Raw genomic sequence first — 18,398 nt, forward strand, 5'->3', positions numbered from 1 at the left:
ATTTTGGATTGAACTCCATCCGCACTTGTCAGCCCAGTTCTGCGTCCTGTCAGTGCCCTGCAGTAACCTTCGACAACTTTATGCACTATCCACAACGCCATCTACCTTCATGTCATTTCTGTTTATGCCTGGTATTCCCAAGTGCTGGAAGGGATTCTATAGTCTGTCCAACCTCACACCTTTACTCTGTCATGAACAGACACTGTTCCTACCCCAACTCCATCCCCCTTTCTGTGCAACCTATCTGTCTCAAACCACTCCCAGCTCTGGTGTAAAACCACTGACATGAAATATCAATGAAGAATGGTCTGCTGACTGACCTGCTGGGAGTTTCCAGAATCTCTGTGAAGGGGGTGCCCACACTAAAGCCCTGGGTGCTACAGTAGTGTAACATGTAGCAAAGTGCCACTACAGCTCAGGGCATCGGAGTTCAATTCTGACACCATCTTTTAGGAGTTTGTACATCCTCTGCATGAGTGGTTTTCCCCGGGCACTCTGGTTTCCTCCCACTGTCCAAAGATGTACCAGTTGGTAGGTTAATTAGTCATTGTAAATTGTCCTATGATTAGGCTGGGATTAATCTGAGGGTTGCTCGTGGCACAGCTCGAAGGGCCTGTTCTGCACTATATCTAAATATATAAATAAAACACAGTATACGCAGAGTAATGGAATAGTGATCCATCCCCCCCCCCACACAACTTGCATCGAAGGGGGGAGGGGTGAACTGTGATCCAGTCGCTCTCCTTCCTCCCCAGCCTGCATACCAGAACAAACACGGAGAGGTTCAGTGCTTCCACCCCCCACCCAAGTGAATACACACACTGGGGGGGGAGGTTCAATCTATGGGTTGCCTTTAATGATTCAAAGAACCAACGTGACAGTTTTGAGCGGCGTTAACACAGTGACCGTCGCAAATCTATCCTTCTCACAGAGAAGAGCCTTCTCACCCCCACCCCCACAGCATCAAAGGTAAACTCCCTACCGTGGGGTTGGGCAGGGGTGCATAAACCCCCCCACACCCTCCATCCAGTGTTCCAGACTACTCCGGCCAGACCCTCTCACAACCAAGAGAGCATTTACCTCGGGCTGCCTGCCACGCGCGGTGGTGGGTGGGGAGAGTAAAGGGAAATGAGGAAGGGAGGAAGGAAGAGGGGGGAGTAAGTTAGAGAGGGTGGGCAAAGGGAGATGGGAGGGGACAGAAAACCCCCAACAATGCCAGCTCTCTGCTCCTCTCTTTGCGCCTTCCCCAGGGGGCATAATCCCTGCTACTGTCCACAGGCACATTTCTGCCCACACTTTTATCACTCAGACCCCTAGATACAGACACTCTCCCTCCAGTCTGTGTTAAATGCACCTCTCCGCCAACTGTCCTGCCTGCTGAGCAGTGAAGATCACCCTCAGAGGGCCACCTCCCCCCAGGGGTTCCTTGTCTGAATGGTTTACCGGGGCATGGTGTGTCCTGGGCAGGGTTTGCCCCTCCCCAGTGCCACCCGCAATCTCCATCAGCGGTAGCAGGGTATGTGTGGTGTGGCCATTGCCCGGTTCCTTAAAGAGCTGGATGGACGCCTGACGGGAGGAGAAGTGGCGGAAGTGGACCCTCCCGGGGGAATGCCGCCCCCCCAACCAGCAGAACAGGCACTTGAGCCTCTGTGCCAGCTTATTGAGCACGGCCTTGCGCAGGAGGATGTAGATCCAGGGGTCCAGGATTGGGTTGATGGAGGCGATGCGGATAGCCCAAAGGTCTGGGTTCAGTTCTAGGTCCTGCACCACTGGCGGCCGGTAGAGCTGGTTGATGAACACCCGCACCTAGAAGAGAGAGGAGCAGATGGTCAGAGAGTCCACAATCTGCAGAGAAGGGGGTGGCTCTGTGGTTAAGAAGGCATACGGTGCATTGGCCTTCATCAATTGTGGGATTAAGTTCAAGAGCTGAGAGGTAATGTTGCAGCTTTATAGGACCCTGGTCAGACCTCACTTGGAGTACTGTGCTCTGTTCTGGTCACCTCACTACAGGAAGGATGTGGAAGCCATAGAAAGAGTGCAGAGGAGATTTCCAAGGATGTTGCCTCGATTGGGGAGCATGCCTTATGAGAATAGGTTGAGTGAACTCTCCTTGGAGTGACAGAGGATGAGAGGTGACCTGACAGAGGTGTATAAGATGATGAGGGGCATTGATCGTGTGGATAGTCAGAGGCTTTTTCCCAGGGCTGAAATGGTTGCCACAAGAGGACATTGGTTTGAGGTGCTGGGGAGTAGGTACAGAGGAGATATCAAGGGTAAGTTTTTTTTATGCAGAGAGTGGTGAGTGCGTGGAATGGGCTGCCGGCAACGGTGGTGGAGGCAGATACGACAGGGTCTTTTAAGAGACTCCTCGATAGGTACATGGAGCTCAGAAATGTAGAGGGTTATGGGTAACCCTAGGTAATTTCTAAGGTAGGGACATGTTCGGCACAGCTTTGTGGACCGAAAGGCCTGTATTGTGCTGTAGGTTTTCTATGTTTCTATGTAGTGACTGGGGATAAATGATAGGATAGGTCCTCTGAGATGCTGACCCCCAAGAACTTGATGTTACTCATCCTTTCCATTGCTGACTACCTCAAAGAGGACTTCTATGCATTCTTCTGACTTCCCCTTCCTGAAGTCCACAATCAAATCCTTGCTCTCGCTGTGTGTGTTGACGTGACATCAAACATCCAATGTACAGCCTAAAACGCCTAACCCAAACACCCAGATCCAACACCCAATAACCAAGGTGCAGCCCAAGCATTTAACATCCAGCATAAGCACACAGTGCCCAGCCTAAAATAGAGTCTCAAGAACTACACTCACCCCAGGCCCAGCACCACAGTACTCAAGAGTGCGTTCGCCCGTGAGTTCACTCTGGCGGGTATATGGGACCTGCCCGGGGAACATTTATGTTTGATGTTGAGGATGGCCATTGGCAGCTGGAGTGTTTGGTGTTGAATGTAGGGTGTTTGGGTTGGGGGTTGGGCATTGGATGTTGGGTTTGGGTTTTGTATGTTTAGTGCTGGGTATTTGGTGTTGGCTGAGGGTGTTTAGGCTGGGAGTTGGGTACTGTATGTTTAGTGCTGGGTGTTTGGTGTTGGCTGTCGGGTGTTTGGGCTGAGGGTTGAGTGTTGTGAGTTGGGGTTGGGCGTTTTGTGCTGGGTGTTGTATCTGGGCCATTGCCCCCAGACTGGTTGGTACCAGGTGGGTGTTGAGTGGTCTATCACACAAGCTGAGTTTTGATCTCATGATCCATCCCTGATGTTGAGGGCATTGAGGATATAGGGAGTGGTGGCAGAGGGTAGGACAGCCCAACAGGGTGCTGAGTACCCTGGTGCTTCTGGCATGGCCCCTGGCTCCCCAGTATCATTTGGCTGCTGGGGTCCATGGGGAAAGTGTCCTGGGTCCAGACATCCAGCGTGGAACAGGCCCTTCCGGCATTGCCCAGCATTGCAACTATTTAACCCTAGCCTAACCACAAGACAATTAACAATGACCAGTTAACCTACTAGACAGTGGGAGGAAACTGGACAAAAGCCACAGTGTTCACAGGCAGGAACATACCCAGAGCCTCAGAACTGAACTCCGAAATGTGACCCCAGAAATGTAAAAGTGCTGCGCTAACCACCTCGCTACCAATCAGTGACCTTCCTTTGGCAAACTGTGAGATGGGGTGGGTGGGGGGTGAAGATGACACCCGTGTGACACTGAAGCTGTCTGGAAGAGTGTAGCAATCCTGGGACCTCCATTTGCCTCATGGCCTGGCTCCAAAAGGGAGCTCGGTTTTGAGGATTTCAAACTGACTTTTAGAAAACTCGACACACTCCAACAATGAGTGGGAATGAAAGCACATCAAACAAGTTTGCAAGCAGAATTTGGAATGGGTGCAGTCAGTGGAAAGGGAGCGGTGACGGGGGAGGAGAGATTGCAGTACTCAGGACGGTCAGATACTGGACAGCATGCATTTAAGATGGGGACGGGGACTTTCAATGAGATGTGTAGGGCCAGTAATTTTTGTTATACAGAGATTGGGGATGCCCAAAGTGGCTGCCAGGGTTGGTGGTGCCACAGAGTCAGAGAAATACAGGACAGGACAGTAACAGACTTTATAGCTCAACAAGTCCATTCTGACCTCTACAGCCTCCTTGCCCACAACTCACACATCCAAACGCAAGACCAAGTTCAAACTTACTGTCATTGAACCGTATACACCAAAGGAAATAACGTTCCTCTGGACCACGGTGCACAACACAGTACCTATAACACATTATCTGAAATAATGCGTATCTGCGACAGAAGTCACAAAGTAAACAATGTAATGCTACTGGCGCTTCATCCGAGATGCCGGCAGGGAGTTCATTTGTCTTACAGCCTTGGGGGGGGAGAAGAAGCTGTTCCACATCCTAACAGTCCTTGTTAAGTATGGCAATTGTAGCCGGCTCAACCAGACAAAGCCTGCGTTCTGTGTTCTCACTACCCTCTGTGTTAAGAAGTGACGTTTTAGATCTCTCTCCCCTCTTGTGTCTGTGACCTCTAGGTTTTGGAGGCAGAGGCTGTCAGACCCATGATGATGCAGGAAATGGATCATGTGCAGGCGAATGAGATCAAGATGTAAGATCCAACAGAACAGAAACATGGTCCTCGGCCAACCAAGGTTCACATCTAAACTAGTCCCCTTTGCCTACATTGGATTCGTACCTTTCTTGTCCTTTCTTAGAATAGAGATGAGGAAGATAGCCAGAGGGTGGTGAGTCTGTGGAATTCATTGCTATGGAAGGCTGTGCAGGTCAAGTCATATTTAAAGCGGAGGTTCATAGGTTCTTCATTAGTCAGGGCGTCAAAGGTTACGGGGAGAAGACAGGAGCATGGGGTTGAGAGGGACAATAAATCAGCCATGATGGAATGGAAGAGCAGACTCGATGGGTTGAATGGCCTAATTCTGCTCCTATGTCTTATGGACTTATCCATGCACCTGCTGAAGCATCTGTTAAAAGTTTTTATTGTACTTTCATCCACCACTTCCTCTGACAGCTCACTGACCATCCTCTGGGTTAAAATGTTGCCTCTCAGATTCCTATAAATCTCTTCTATCTTATCTTAAACCTGTGTCCTTAAGTTCTTGGCCACCAGCCCTGGGAAAAAGACTGTATGACTATGCATTCACCCTGTCTATACCCTTTGCAATTTTAAGGGTCAGTTCTTTCTCCTAAGCTCCAATGAACAAAGTTCCAACCTGCTCCACCTCTCTCTGTAACTCAGTCCCTTAAGTCCTGACAAGAGCTTTTTTGCCTCCTCAGATTCAGATTAATTTATCAGTTGCACAACACACAGTGATGTGTTGTTTTCATTAATAACCAATACTACTTAAGGACATGCTGGGGACAGCCTGCAAGTCTCATCGCACTTCTAATGCCAACATAGCATTCCCACATTGTCCAGCCAAAACAACACAAGCAACAATAACAAGCCCCTTCCCTCCCTCCCACCAGTTCCACACAGAGACAGAACTCCAATCCCAGGATGGACCCTACCCTCCCACTCCATACACAGACACAGCTCCAACGCCAGGACGGACACCAATCACGGACAGAGCTCCAATCCCAGACAGACACCAATCACGGACAGAGCTCCAATCCCAGGGCAGACACCAATCACAGACAGAGCTCCAATCCCAGACAGACACCAATCCCAGACAGACACCAATCACAGACAGAGCTCCAATCCCAGACAGACACCAATCTCAGACAGAACTCCAATCCCAGACAGACACCAATCACGGACAGAGCTCCAATCCCAGACAGATGCCAATCACAGACAGAGCTCCAATCCCAGACAGACACCAATCACGGACAGAGCTCCAATCCCAGGACGGAACCTACCCTCCCACTCCACACACACACACAGCTCCAACGCCAGGACAGACACCAATCACAGACAGAATTCCAATCACGGACAGAGCTCCAATCTCAGACAGACACCAATCCCAGACAGACACCAATCACGGACAGAGCTCCAATCCCGGACAGAGCTCCAATCCCGGACAGAGCTCCAATCCCGGACAGAGCTCCAATCCCGGACAGAGCTCCAATCCCCAGACTGAGCTCCAATCCCAGACAGAGCTCCAATCCCAGACAGAGCTCCAATCTCGGACAGAGCTCCAAACTCGGACAGACACCAATCCCAGGACAGACACCAATCACAGACAGAGCTCCAATCTCAGACAGAGCTCCAATCACAGACAGAGCTCCAATCACAGACAGAGCTCCAATCACAGACAGAGCTCCAATCCCAGGACAGACACCAATCACAGACAGAGCTCCAATCCCAGACAGAGCTCCAATCCCAGACAGAGCTCCAATCTCAGACAGACACCAATCCCAGGACAGACACCAATCACAGACAGAACTCCAATCCCAGGGCAGGCCCTACCCTCCCACTCCACACAGACAGGCCAAAAACCCCAGGACAGACCACTCAAGCTTGTCTGCTTAACAGCATTTTTAAACTGAAACTGACCATAGTATTCCAAATCTGTCCTCACCAACATCTGCCCCACCCCAATCTGTATGCTCAAGTGCCCTGACTGATGCATGTGGAAAACCTCCACTTGTACTCGCAGTTCTACAACACTCCCCAAGGCCCGACTGTTCACTGAAATTCCCACTATCATTTATCATTCCAAAATGCAATGGATCACACATATCTGAATTATTCTCATTTGCCATTCCTCGGATCATCATATGGAGCCTTATCAAAGGCCTTACTGAAGTCTACATAGATCACATCTACCACCCTGCCATCATTGACCTTCTTTAAAAAAGCTCAGTCAAGTTTGCCAGACATGATGTCCCATGCACAAGGCCGTGCTGACTGTCCCTAACTTATAGGTCATTCCAAGCCAACCCTTCAATCCTCTCCAGTAACCTATCCACCACATTACTGGTCCATAGTTCTTCAGCCCTTCTAACATAAAGGCACAACATTCACCACCCTTTAGCTGACCAGTGCCTCAACTTTTGCAGGTTAGTTTATACTATCGGTCAGTTTAATTCGGCACAGGCATTGTGGATGAAGAGCCTGTGCCTGTGCTGTCCTGTTCTGGAATAAGGTGGGGGGGGGGGGGGACCAGTACTCCGACAGGATACAGGGCAGACAGGGAGCAAGATGCAGGGTAGCAGCCATGCGGGAATTGGAAGGCAGCAACAGTGTGTGTAAATGTTTTTAGAACCGAGAACGTTGCACACAGTTCAGTGCTTTTGGCCCATGTGAACTGTATCAATCCGACCCCTCTTACATTTTTCTGTCATCCATGTGCCTGTATAAGAGTTTCTTAAATGTCCTGAATGTATCTGGCTCTTCCACCTCCCTGGCAGGGCATTCCATGCACCCATCACACTCTGTGTGAAAAATCTTAACCTCTGACACCCCTCCCACACACACTTTCCAACAATCACTAAAATTACACCCCTTTATATTAGCTATTTCTACCCTGGGGAGAAGTCTCTGACTGTCCAGTCCATCTGTGAGCCTTATCATCTCGTACACCTCTATCAAGTCATCTCTCATCCTTTACTCCAAAGAGAAAAGACCCAGCTCGCACAACCAATCCTTCTAAGATGTGCTCACTAATCCAGGCAGCATCCTGGTGAAACCCCTCTGTACCCTCCACATCCTCCCTATAATGAGGCAACCAGAGCGGAACATAATATCCCAAGTGTGGTTGAACCGGGGTTTTATAGAGCTGACTTCTGAGGCAGTGAGAGGCTGGCTAGGGGGCTTTTCCCCTTAGAGTGAAGGAGGGGGAGAGCTGACATGATAGGGGTGTACATGATGATGATGATAAGAGTCTGCAAGATTTGGCTGTCACAGAGACATAAAGCTGCGCTGCACAAAGATAGCTGTGCCATGAGAAACAGTGATCGCCTGTTCTAGAGTCACCACAGGATTCTAATGCCCTCTCCCCCCCCCCCCCCCCCCCCCCCCGCCACTGAGTGTACCACTCGGTCCAACTCATCCAAACACTCCTCTATCCATTTAGCTGTCCCAGTGCCTTTTAAACTGTCCTGTGGTGAGGCTGGGATTAAATAGGTGGGTTGCTGTTGGGCTGGAGGGGACTGTATCACACTCTATCTAAAGCAGGGGTTCTCAACCTGGTGTCAGCGGACCCTTTGGTTAATGGTAGCAGTCCATGGCATAAAAAGGCTGGGACCCCAGCCCTAAAGGAAGAAAGAAAGATCAACCCTCAGTCTCCATAATGTCCCATCCTGCCCAACCTCTCCCAGCAACTCAGATCCTTGAGTCTCGGGCAACATCCCAGTAAATCCATGAAGATTTCCCTCTCTTCGATGATGTTCGATTCTCTTCCCAGCCTCTCTCTGAAACTCAGGTTGTGACCCCGAGAAGGTGCAGTGGTGACCCTGGAGGGGCGTGAAGATGCTGCAAGTGCTGTCAGTGAGTGTGGGTTTGGTTCAGGTACTGGGATACTGTTAGTAGGTGTGACTCTGCTAACAGTGAGTACAGATTCTGGAAGTGCTGGGTACAGATACTGGGACACGATCAGTAGTTATGACCATAGCCAGAGCAGGTGACGCAGAGAATGCTATCAGTGGGTGTGACTGTACCCACAGTGGGAACGCAGACCGATGCTGTCAGTGTGTGTAACTGTGCCCACAGTGGGTGACACACTGGGATGCTGTCAGTGTGTGTGACTGTACCCACAGTGGGTGACACACTGGGATGCTGTCGGTGTGTGTAACTGTGCCCATAGCGGGTGACACTGGGATGCTGTCGGTGTGTGTAACTGTACCCACAGTGGGTGACACACTGGGATGCTGTCGGTGGTGTGACTGTACCCACAGTGGGTGACACACTGGGATGCTGTCAGTGTGTGTAACTGTGCCCATAGTGGGTGACACACTGGGATGCTGTCGGTGGTGTGACTGTACCCACAGTGGGTGACACACTGGGATGCTGTCGATGGTGTGACTGTACCCACAGTGGGTGACACACTGGGATGCTGTCGGTGTGTGTGACTGTACCCATAGCGGGTGACACTGGGATGCTGTCGGTGTGTGTAACTGTACCCATAGCGGGTGACACTGGGATGCTGTCGGTGTGTGTAACTGTACCCATAGCGGGTGACACTGGGATGCTGTCGGTGTGTGTAACTGTGCCCATAGCGGGTGACACTGGGATGCTGTCGGTGTGTGTAACTGTGCCCATAGCGGGTGACACTGGGATGCTGTCGGTGTGTGTAACTGTGCCCATAGCGGGTGACACTGGGATGCTGTCGGTGTGTGTGACTGTACCCACAGTGGGTGACACACTGGGATGCTGTCAGTGTGTGTGACTGTACCCACAGTGGGTGACACACTGGGATGCTGTCAGTGTGTGTAACTGTGCCCATAGCGGGTGACACTGGGATGCTGTCGGTGTGTGTGACTGTACCCACAGTGAGTGACACACTGGGATGCTGTCGGTTGGTATGACCATGCCCATGGTGTTTACAGATATTGGGTGCACCCTGTCACTAGTTCACCTCAGCACCAGTCCTACCAGCATCATATCAGAATCACTCCTGCTCTGTATGCAGGTGGTGACCAGCTCCAGTGAACACTCTCCGCACCTGCAATATATCTCATTACCAGTCACAAACAAAAGCTTCTGCCAGTGCTGGAAATCCAGAGCAACAGACACAACATGCTGGAGAACTCAGTAGGTTAGACAGCATTGATGGAGTGGAGTGTACAGTCAACGCTCTTGGCCAAGACCCCTTGTGTAAGAACTAGAACTACAAACATCTCGCCTGTACTGAGAACTACACCGTGTGTCTCTTCTCTGGCTTTCACAACCTTTCGTGCTTTGCTGTCTTGGACAGTGCCAGTGAGCCGGGATCAGTTTCCCAGCTGTCTGTAAGTTTAGAGTTTGTACAATCTCCCTGTATCCATGTTTCCTCATACGTTTCAACAACGTTAATTGATCACGTGTGTAATTGGGTATCGCAGGCTCACTGGGTCAGGAGGGTCTGGTACTGCTACCGTGATGTATGAGACCCTAAGTCCACAAGACATAGGAGCAGAATGAGGCCATTCAGCCCATCGAGTCTGCTCCATCATGGCTGATTTATTTGCCCTCTCAACCCCATATCCACATTAACTTTGACACCCAACTAATCAGGAACTTACCAGCCTCTCTCAAAACAAATCACGTTGCACATGTTATCTGTATATAAGTGTCTGCGACAATGCTGCAATTTTTACTGTATCTGTACCACAACATCCCTGTACCCTGACAGTGTCTACAAGGGATGAGTGGACTCAGGACCGGTAATGCCCCCAGCCAGCTGCTGTGGGAGATAAGAGGCCAAATGTTCGGGGGAAGATGCCCAGGGCAGGGTAGTTCTGAGATTGGTGAAGTGGTGTGGGGAAACTAAATGTTGACGATAGAGAGGTAATAAATGATAAGACACATAGATAGAGTGGACACCCAGTGACTTTTCCCCAGGGCAGAAAAAGGGCTAATATGAGAGGTCATGATTGGAGGGAAGTATAGTAGGGGGTGTCAGTGTTCAGTCTTTTTACACTGAGAGCCACATTATTGGAAGGATGTGGAAGCTTTAGAGAGGGTTCAGAGGAGATTTACCAAGATTCTGCCTGGATTAGAGAACATGTCTTAAGGGGATAGGTTAAGTGAGCTTGGGCTTTTTTCTTTGGAGTGAAGGAGAATGAGAGATGACTTGATAAAGGTGTACAAGATAATTAGAGGCATTGATAGAGTGGACAGTCATACTTTTTCTGGCTGATACAAGGAGCTTACTTTGAAGGTGATTGGTATGGGGGTGAGGGATTGACAGAGGTAGTGTTCTTTTACACAGAGTGGTGACTGTATGGAACACCTTGCCAGGGTGGTGGTAGACAGTTATATTAAGGACATTGAAACTCTGGATAACTGAAAAATTAGAGGGAAGCAGTAGCACTTAAGAATAGGTTAAAGGGTTGCACTATGTTATGGGCAAAGGGCCTGTGCGCTCCATGTTCAGTTCCTACAGAGTGAACATGCCAGGAACCTCATCTCGTGGAGGGACTGCTCACTCTTCGCCAGAAACTAAAGCAGGAATGGACTGTTCTAGTGACATAGTGTTACTATTCTAATGACAGGTAGTACTGCTATTTCCCAGCACCAGAGACCCGGGTTTGATCCCCACCTTCGGCGCTGTCTGGAGTTTGCATATGCTCCCTGTGACAGTGTGGATGCTCAGATTCCCTCCCACATCCCAAAGATGTGTGGTGTCAGTGGATTACTCCGCTATTTAAGAAGGGTGGGAGGTGGCAGAAAGGAAACTATAGACCTGTTAGCCTGACATCAGTGGTTGGGAAGTTGTTGGAATCGATTGTTAAGGATGAGATTACAGAGTAGCAGGAGCCACATGTCAAGACAGGCCAAAGCCGGCATAGTTTCCTGAAAGAAAAATCTTGCCTGACTAACCTACTGCAATTCTTTGAGGAAATTACAAGCAGGGTAGACAAAGGAGATGTAGTAGATGTGGTGTACTTGGATTTTCAGAAGGCCTTTGACAACTTACCACACGAGGCTGCTTAGCAAGATAAGAGCTAAGGGAATTGCAGGGAAGTTACAAGCATGGGTGGAGCATTGGCTGGTCGGCAGAAAACAGAGAGTGGGAATAAAAGGATCCTATTCTGGCTGGCTGCCAGTTACCAGTAGAGTTCCACAGGGGTTGGTGTTGGGAGCACTGCTTTTTACAGTGTATGTCAATGATTTGGACTACAGTATTAATGGATTTGTGGCTAAATTTGCCAACGATACAAAGATAGGTGAAGGAGCAGGTAGTATTGAGGAAACAGAGAGCCTGCAGAGAGACTTAGATAGTTTAGGGGAAAGGGCAAAGAAGTGGCAAATGAAATACAATGTTGGAAAGTGTATGGTCATGCACTTTGACAGACAGACATACTTTATTGATCCCAAGGGAAATTGAGTTTCATTACAGTCACACCAACCAAGAATAGTGTAGAAATATAGCAATATAAAACCATAAATAATTAAATAATAATTAGTAAATTATCCCAAGTGGGAATAAGTCCAGGACCAGCCTATTGGCTCAGGGTGTCTGACACTCCGAGGGAGGAGTTGTAAAGTTTGATGGCCACAGGCAGGAATGACTTCCTATGACGCTCAGTGTTGCATCTCGGTGGAATGAGTCTCTGGCTGAATGTACTCCTGTGCCTAACCAGTACATTATGGAGTGGATGGGAGACATTGTCCAAGATATAAACGGGCAGACTATTATTTAGATGGGGAAAGAATTCAAAATGCAGAGATGCAAAGGGACTTGGGAGTTCTTGTGCAGGTTAACCTCCAAGTTGAGTCAGTTGTGAAGAATGCAAATGCAATGTTGGCATTTATTGCTAGAGGTATAGAATATAAGAGCAGGGATGTGATGTTGAGGCTCTATAAAACACTCATGAGACCACACTTGGAATATTGTGTGCAGTTTTGGGCTCCTTATTTTAGAAAGGATATACTGACATTGGAGAGGGTTCAGAGAAGATTCACACGAATGATTCCAGGAATGAAAGGGTTACTGTATGAGGAACATCTGGCAGTTTTTGGGCTGTATTCCCTGGAGTTCAGGAGAATAAGGAGGGATCTCATAGAAACATTCCAAATGTTAAAAAGCCTGAACAGATTAGATATGGTAAAGTTATTTCCCATGGCCGGGGATTCTAGGACAAGAGGACATGACTTCAGGATTAAAGGACAACCATTTAAAACAGATGCAGAGAAATTACTTTAGGCAGGGGGTGGTAAATCTGTGGAATTTGTTGTCACGAGTGGCTGTGGAGGCCAAATCATTGGGTGCATTTAAGGTAGAGATAGATAGGTTCTTGATTAGCCGGGGCATCAAACGGAGGCAGGGGAATGGGGATGACTGGAAGAATTGGATCAGCCCATGATTGAATGACAAAGCAGACTCGATGGGTGAATGGCCTACTTCTGCTCCTATATCTTATGGTCTTATTACAGGCCTCTGTAACTTGCCCCTAAAGCATAGATGCGTGGCAAAGAACAGATGGAAAGTGGGGAGGGAGAAGCCTCTGTGTGTCTTCCTGAGAGGGATTAAGGAGGAGGATTGCTGACTTGGAATTGACCACCTGTCCACTTCTCAACAAGACCTCAGCACCATCTTCCTGGAGTGATCTCCAGACCCCCTCAGCCTACAGATTCCACCCAGCGGCCACTTAATTAGATACACCCATTCGTTAATGCAATCATCTAATCAGTCAATCGTGGCAACAACTCAAAAGCATAAAACCATGCAGACGGGGTCAGGAGGTTCAGTTGTTCAGACCAAACATCGGAACGGGGAAGAAATGCAATCTAAGTGACTTTGACTGGGGAATGATCGTTGGTGCCAGATGGGGTGATTTGAGTATCTGAGAAACTGCTAATGTGCACACAACAATCTCTAGAGTTTACAGAGAATGGTGCAAAAATAAAAACATCCAGTGAGTGGGAGCTCTGGGTGAAAACTGAGTGTTAACGAGAGAGGTTAGAGGAGAATGGCCAGACTGGTTCCAGCTGGCAGGAAGGCAACAGTGACTCAAGTAACCACACATTACAACAGTGGTGTGCAGAAGAGCATCTCTGAACGAACAACACATCGAAGCTTGTAGTGAAAGGGCTACAGTAGCACACCCAATCAGGCTCCACTAAAGTGGCCACTGAGAATATCTGAAGAGGCGACTCCGCAAGTTCTGGCTGCACTTTGTCCCTGTGCTCCTAATCTACGGTCATCCCCAACAGGGGTGGGGGCTACTCGGGGACCTCCTGGCCGTTCACAGGGCGAGGCAGTGGACAGCTGGAGGCTCTGTCCAAGCCTGCATATCCCTGGGGTAGGAGCACGCAGAGTCCAAGGGTACAGTGGGGGGGGGGGCCGGGGGGGGGGGTGTTCCAGGTCCCCTGGATGCCACAGGGGCTGCAGTGCATACTGGGTAGTGATTACTGGAATGCAAGTAGTGTATATCATGAGGTACTGTAATATTGTAATAATGTGGTCCCGGTCCCATTAAACACTGACTAAACCTGCTGAGGCCTGATGGCAACTCTCAGCCCAAAGTATCAACTTGTTACTCCACATGATACATCTGGTGTGGAGGGGCCACTGCACAAGATCTGAAAAAGCTGCAGAAAGTTGAAATCTCAGCTAATTCCATCATGGACACCTTCAAAAGGTGACATCCCCATTACCCAGGCCATGCCCACTGCTCATTGCTACCATCAGGGAGGAGGTACAGGAGCCAGAAGACCCACACTCAGTAATTCAGGAACAGCTTCTTCCCTTTCCCTGTCAGATTTCTGAATGGACGATGAACCCATAAACACTCTTTTTTTCTCTTTTTGCACTACTTATTTAATTTTCTTTTTTATCTATATAATTGTAATTTATAGTTTGTTTTTTATTATGTATTGCCGTGTACTGCTGTCACAAATCAACACATTTCACAACATGTGCTGGTGATACTAAATCTGACGCTGACTTCCTCCAGCGTTCTTTCTTTGTCTATTGCTCTGGATTTCCAGCATCTTGAGAATCTCCTGTGTTTATGAAAGTTAGCCACAGAATGACGGCTGTTCTGACTGAAACTGACATCTGGGGCAAGATTGCAAGGTTCACTGCCCTTGAGTGAAGGAACTCTGTTCAGTCCTAAGCAGCTGAGCCCTGTTCCTAACATCCTTCCGTCCTCAGTGGGGCAGATGTGCTCCCTGCCTGTCCCGACTGCTCAGTGTGATGAGATCAATCCTCTTTGCAGTGAAGATTGGTCTCATTTAACCAACTGTCCCCAAATCATTCCAACACAAGACTGGTGAACCTGAGTCACTGTGAGACTGGCCCCATTCTAACCTTCAGTGTACTGGTTCATCCCACTCACCCCAGATTCTGTCCCTCACTGGGGGCAGTTTACAGTGGCCATTTAACCCAACAACTCACTCTTTTTGGAAGGTGGAAGGAAACGAGAGCGCTCAGGGGAGAACGGGCAGCGAGTGGCAGAGGTTGGGATGGAATCCGACTCTCCGGAGCAGGGATTGTTGGCTCTGCCGCTACCTCCTTCCCTTTGTGAGGAGACTCCTCCAGGCAAAGTGGTGCAGAGGTCGGCTGGGTTACACCGTGAGGATTGGAGACTGACGGTGTGGGTCACAACATGTAGGATGGACATGGTTGGAGACTGGGTCACATTGGGTGTGGGTTATGCCAAGGAGTGGTGGAAATAGCCCAGTCTGTGTGGGACAGATACCACTGGGGATGGGCGACTCTGTGGGATGGGTCAGATCGCTGGGGACAGACACAGGCTACCAAGGTCATACCAGAGGGAGGAAGGGTCACTCCGGGAAGAGGTGGGAACAGACCATTTGGGACAAACACTCAACACCAGGATAGGGACAGTCACACCGAGTGGGGTGTGGATCACTCCGTGGACCGGGTTACACTACAGTGGGTCAGACTATGTGGACCAGACACTGATCACGGGGGAGAGGGCCACACCATGCGTTGGGTCACTCTGCGGGATAAGTTAGACGAGGCGGCTCGACCGCGCGGGACAGACACTCACCACCAGCGGGCTGGAGCAGATGAGCACCACGGCGGAGGTGGCGATCAGCAAGATGACCATCTGGATTTCGGCGCCGGCCAGACGCCTGAAGCTGCCCTGCCGCCGGGTGAGGGAGGGCCGCGGGCCGGCGCCGGCGCCCAGCGAGGTGCGGCGCACGAACTGTCGGTGCATCCGGATGAGCGCGCCGCACACCAGTACGTTACAGACAACCGTGACCAGGATGAGGAAGGAGTTAAAGCCGGCGTACATGTAGGAGTAGACGGCGTGCCGGCTGTGGTTGGTTCGCCAGTCGATAAAGCACCAGGTTTGTGGGAACTGATGCACGGTGTGTCCGAGGCCGCAGGACGGCAGCGCGCAGAAGAGCGTGTTGGCCGCGTAGATGGTGCAGAGGGTGAGGGCGGCCAGCCGCTTGTCCATGTGCTGACTGTACAGGTAAGCGTGGTTGATGGCGAAGTAACGCTCCAAAGACATGGCGCAGATGATGCTGAGGCCGGCCGTGCCAAAGAAGAGCAGGACGAAGGAGGCATATTCACACAGAGCGTCGTCCCCTGGCCATTCCCCGCGCAGGTAGGTGGCGATGGTGATGGGACTGGCCAGGCAGGTGCCCAGCAGGTCGGTGACGGCCAGCCCGCACACCAGTGTGTAGAAGGTGGTTCCCCGCTGCTCGCGGCGGCTCCTCGAAAGCACGACGATCGCTACCAGGTTGCCCACCACGCCAGAGACGAACATGAGGGTGGGGATGAGCGGGAAGGCGCCCTTCCCTGACGAGTCCGTCTGCAAACTGATGTTGCCTCTGCTGTCGTTTTGGAGGGATCTCATGCCGGAAAGGTGCGGGGCGGCGGAGCATCGAGGGGCCGCCCGGGCTGGGAGAGGGAACGGGAGCGGGGTCCCGGTTGAGACGGGAGTTCTCGGAGGGGAGAGGGGTCTCCTGGAGTGAGGGGAAGGGAGAGTGGGAGGAGGTCCTGGGGCGGTGGTGGGGAGTAGTCCCGGAGTGCCTGGGGTGGGGGGACTCCGAGTGGGAGAGGAGAGTCCCGAAGTGGGAGGGGAGGGAGAGTCCGGGGTTTGGGATACGACGGGACGGAATATGGGGTGGGAGCGAAGGGTCTGGTGCTGGGGTGGGAGAGGGGGAAAGCTCTCTCTTCAAGCCTGCTACTCCTTCCTCCGCTGGGCGATCAGCATGTCGCGACCTCCCTCGAAACCAGCGCTCCGAGTCTACCTTCGGCAGCTCTCCTCCGGGACTCCTGTGCCTGGGCTGTGGTGTCTCCCCGTCTCTGGGCGCTGGGATCTGCCTGTGCTGAGTATGAGATCTTCCACTGTCCCGGCGTACTCGATCTCTCTTGTAACCGGTTGCGGGATCCCCCTCCGTCTGTTCGGGATCGCCCTGTACCACGCTGCTTCCGTTCTGCTTGCCGGGCCACGGGGACTGAGCCTCTGCTGAGACTTCAAGACCAACAGTGAACTGGAGTCCCGCCCCGCTCACTCTGGGGCTCTCCTAGACCCCGCCCCCATGTCACAGGATCCGCCCACTCAACCAGACTCCGCCCACAAAACATAGGCCACGCCTGCTTTCCCAAACTCCGCTCCCATGTTCCAGACCGCTGTCCCAGGCCCCGATTTCGTTTCAGCTCACAACTATTTACTTGATAAACACCGTCCTAACAGGTCAAATACAGATCAGGAAGAGAGTGAAGATCCTTCTGCACCGTCCCAACACACACTCCCGGTGTCAGACACAGAATGAAACTCCCTCTACACTGTCCCATCACACACTCCCGGTGTCAGACACAGAATGAAACTCCCTCTACACTGTCCCAACACACACTCCCGGTGTCAGACACAGAATGAAACTCCCTCTACACTGTCCCATCACACACTCCCAGGGTCAGACACAGAATGAAACTCCCTCTACACTGTCCCATCACTCACTCCCAGGGTCAGACACAGAGTGAAACTCCCTCTACACTGTCCCATCACACACTCCCAGGGTCAGACACAGAGTGAAGCTCCCTCTACAGTGTCCCATCACACACTCCCAGGGTCAGACACAGAGTGAAGCTCCCTCTACACTGTCCCATCACACACTCCCAGGGTCAGACACAGAGTGAAGCTCCCTCTACACTGTCCCAACACACACTCCCGGTGTCAGACACAGAATGAAACTCCCTCTACACTGTCCCATCACACACTCCCAGGGTCAGACACAGAGTGATTATTCCTCTACACGGTCCCATCACACACTCCCAGGGTCAGACACAGAGTGAAACTCCCTCTACACTGTCCCATCACTCACTCCCGGGGTCAGACACAGAGTGAAGCTCCCTCTACACTGTCCCATCACTCACTCCCAGGGTCAGACACAGAGTGAAGCTCCCTCTACACTGTCCCAACACACACTCCCGGTGTCAGACACAGAATGAAACTCCCTCTACACTGTCCCATCACACACTCCCAGGGTCAGACACAGAGTGAAGCTCCCTCTACAGTGTCCCATCACACACTCCCAGGGTCAGACACAGAGTGAAGCTCCCTCTACACTGTCCCATCACACACTCCCAGGGTCAGACACAGAGTGAAGCTCCCTCTACAGTGTCCCATCACACACTCCCAGGGTCAGACACAGAGTGAAGCTCCCTCTACACTGTCCCATCACTCACTCCCAGGGTCAGACACAGAGTGAAGCTCCCTCTACACTGTCCCATCACTCACTCCCGGGGTCAGACACAGAGTGAAGCTCCCTCTACACTGTCCCATCACTCACTCCCAGGGTCA

The 18,398-nt window shown here is 51.0% G+C and overlaps 1 protein-coding gene across 1 annotated transcript; it reads right to left on the bottom strand.

Annotated features, from left to right (window-relative positions):
* Window positions 1-834: 834 nt before the first annotated feature.
* Window positions 835-17,454, bottom strand: LOC132396588 (prostaglandin E2 receptor EP4 subtype-like). Its single transcript, XM_059974267.1, has 2 exons — window positions 15,630-17,454; window positions 835-1,806 (listed from the first exon to the last, which is right to left on the bottom strand). Exons 1-2 carry the CDS (start codon window positions 16,446-16,448, stop codon window positions 1,345-1,347), a joined length of 1,281 nt encoding a protein of 426 aa, XP_059830250.1. The 5' UTR covers window positions 16,449-17,454; the 3' UTR covers window positions 835-1,344.
* Window positions 17,455-18,398: the final 944 nt, after the last annotated feature.

The sequence above is a fragment of the Hypanus sabinus genome, chromosome 7 (genome assembly GCF_030144855.1).
Source record: "Hypanus sabinus isolate sHypSab1 chromosome 7, sHypSab1.hap1, whole genome shotgun sequence".
In the NCBI taxonomy this organism is placed as follows: domain Eukaryota; kingdom Metazoa; phylum Chordata; class Chondrichthyes; order Myliobatiformes; family Dasyatidae; genus Hypanus; species Hypanus sabinus.

Excerpts from the sequence above, each read along its gene's own strand:
- LOC132396588 (XM_059974267.1), bottom strand. The coding sequence starts at position 16,448 with ATGAGATCCCTCCAAAACGACAGCAGAGGCAACATCAGTTTGCAGACG. Across the intron at positions 1,807-15,629 it reads TCTGCTCCAGCCCGCTGGTG|GTGCGGGTGTTCATCAACCA; the intron begins GTGAGTGTCTGT and ends TCTCTCTTCTAG.